Source organism: Puntigrus tetrazona, chromosome 2, assembly GCF_018831695.1.
Source record: "Puntigrus tetrazona isolate hp1 chromosome 2, ASM1883169v1, whole genome shotgun sequence".
NCBI classification, from domain to species: domain Eukaryota; kingdom Metazoa; phylum Chordata; class Actinopteri; order Cypriniformes; family Cyprinidae; genus Puntigrus; species Puntigrus tetrazona.
The window spans coordinates 22,942,977-22,945,476 of NC_056700.1; the positions used below are offsets into that span (position 1 = coordinate 22,942,977).

At 34.5% G+C, this 2,500-nt stretch overlaps 1 protein-coding gene across 1 annotated transcript in view; it reads left to right on the forward strand.

The window, feature by feature from the left end:
- map2k2b (mitogen-activated protein kinase kinase 2b) overlaps positions 1 to 2,500 on the forward strand; it is an 8,072-nt gene that overhangs the window by 4,190 nt on the left and 1,382 nt on the right. The window contains exons 7-10 of the mRNA XM_043219179.1: positions 1 to 175; positions 1,587 to 1,639; positions 1,816 to 1,877; positions 1,993 to 2,038. The exon at positions 1 to 175 is cut by the window's left edge and continues 39 nt beyond it. Coding sequence (XP_043075114.1) covers positions 1 to 175; positions 1,587 to 1,639; positions 1,816 to 1,877; positions 1,993 to 2,038 — 336 coding nt within the window. The remainder of the gene's footprint in view (positions 176 to 1,586; positions 1,640 to 1,815; positions 1,878 to 1,992; positions 2,039 to 2,500) is intronic.

Here is a 2,500-nt window from a genome sequence, read left to right on the forward strand (position 1 = left end):
GACGTGTGGAGTATGGGTCTCTCTCTGGTGGAGCTGGCCATCGGCCGCTATCCCATTCCTCCACCCGACTCCAAGGAGCTGGAGGGCATCTTCGGCAGGGCGTTGATGGATGTCGGGGAGGCAGGGACCCACGGTACGTCTCCTCGGCCCAGACCCCCCGGGAGACCTGTCAGCGGTGAGAAACAGACTCTTTATGGATGGCGGTTGTCTTACTTGGCTGTGATGACGTTTCAAGGAGTAGTGGGGGATTTCTGTGCAACGGTTTAGGGTTTCTGTCTCTTCTGCTCGCCCCGGGTTGCATTTATTTAACGAAGATGGGTAATACTGTCAGATGGTTTTAATTGGTGCCGTCTAGGCCTGAACCGATTGGTCGAGTAACTCGATTACAAAAATGAAGCCTCTCTTAAAATGTTGTGCCTGAGCTTTAGATTTTGAAACTTTTAGTTCTGAAACGACTTAAAGGCCGTGCATTTTTTATTTTTTTGTTATAATTATTTTTATGTGCTCCTTAGTTTTGATACTTAAAAAAAAACTAATTTAAAGTGATATTTATGTTTTTGAAAGTTAAATGCACTTAATTCGTATCAGTAAACTTTATTGTCTTTTGTTCACAGTACAACTACAGACAGTAGAACAGTGGGTAAAAGCTGTTTGTTTTTGATTAATATTGATTGACTATGCATTTTAAAAAATAAAAATGTATGTTTTTATTTTTTATTTTATTTTTATTTTTGGGGAAAAAGGAAGCCACTTAGTTATTCATTTTAAGAAACCTGTTCTTATTTTCTCTATTTTCTATATTTAATATTGTACTTTTAATTAAGCAAAAATATTTTATCCAAATAATTACTAAAATATTCAGTAGCTACAGCCCTAGTGCTGTCAAAGGATTTTTCATTTATGTAATGTGTGTGCTATTAATATTTATTATATATATATATATATATATATATATATATATATGTATATGTGTATATATAAATGCAAAGACATGCATGTATATATTTAAGAAAAATATGTTACTAATTCTATGCTGATTTGCTGCTCAAGAGACTTTATTTTTTATCATTTATTATAATAATTATTATTAATGTTGAAAACTGTTTTGCAGATTTTTTTTGTGTGTAAAGTGCTACATTTTTTTTCCAGAAAGCACAGACGAATAGAACGATGAAGAAACATTTTGCAATATTACTTAATTGCGCAAAAGTGACAGTAATGTCTCTTGGATTCATAAAAGTATTTAACTTTTAAATGGTAATATCACAGTTTCCACGCTTTCAGCATTGATGATAATCAGAAGTCAGGTTTCTGAACATCGTGTGACTCTGAAGACTGGAGTAAAGATGCTCAGAGTTCAGCTTTAATCGCGGTTTTATCAAAATGCAAAATGGCTATTTTAAATTGCTATAATATTGCACAGTATGAGTGTTTTTAATGTGTTTTCCGTGAAATAAATGCAGCCCTGGTGAGAGAAAAGAGTGAATATTACATGGAATACCAGCAGGGGTCAGTATAAGGTCAGGGGTCACTGTAGCACGGGCTAAGAAGATCACAAACATGACTTTACTGGTGTTCTCTTCCAGGTCACGGGCCCGTCATGGCTATCTTTGAGCTGCTGGACTATATAGTGAACGAGGTGAGTGTTTTGCTTTCGATCACACGCTTATCTGAAATGTGTGACGACTCTTAGTGTGCAGAGCGCTAGCTCGTTGTCACCGTTCAGACCAGATCCGATGCTGATAGTAATGATGTACGAGTGTAAATAAAGACTCGTGTGTGTGTGTGTGTGTGTGTGTGTGTGTTATCCACCAGCCGCCCCCTAAGCTTCCTCACGGCGTCTTCACTCCTGATTTCCAGGACTTCGTGACCAAATGGTGAGAGTTGTTGCTCGACGGATGCAGCGCAGCACATCTTTTGTGTGTTACTGAGATCCGGGAGATAATTTAATGTGGAAACGTAAGCTGTTTTTCTTTTGCGTTTGTCTTCTAGTCTGATTAAAAACCCTGCGGACAGAGCGGACCTGAAGATGCTGACGGTGAGAGCATGTTTTCATAACTAGTGCTGTATAAATCACAGCAATAACTAAAGATTCAGTTGTAATGTTTGTCATTTATTTTCATTGTAATTAATATGTAATATTTATGTACTGTGTATATATTTGGGGGACAAATACCACAATTAAATTAGTCTATACATGATTTTTGTTTTGTAAATGAAATAAATTTTAAGTGGACAGAAAAAACTTTGTCTTGGGAATGAACCAAAATATAATTATTAAAAATTAACAACATCTGAATTAATAAAAAAATAAATAAATAAAAAGTATATATATATATATATATATATATATATATATATATATATATATATATATATAAAATTCTTAAACGCATAAAGACATAAAGATGCATATTTAATTATTATGTAAACAAAAACTGTTATTATGAATGGCTGTGTACTTTATTTGAAATACTTAAATTAATTCAGATGTTGTTCA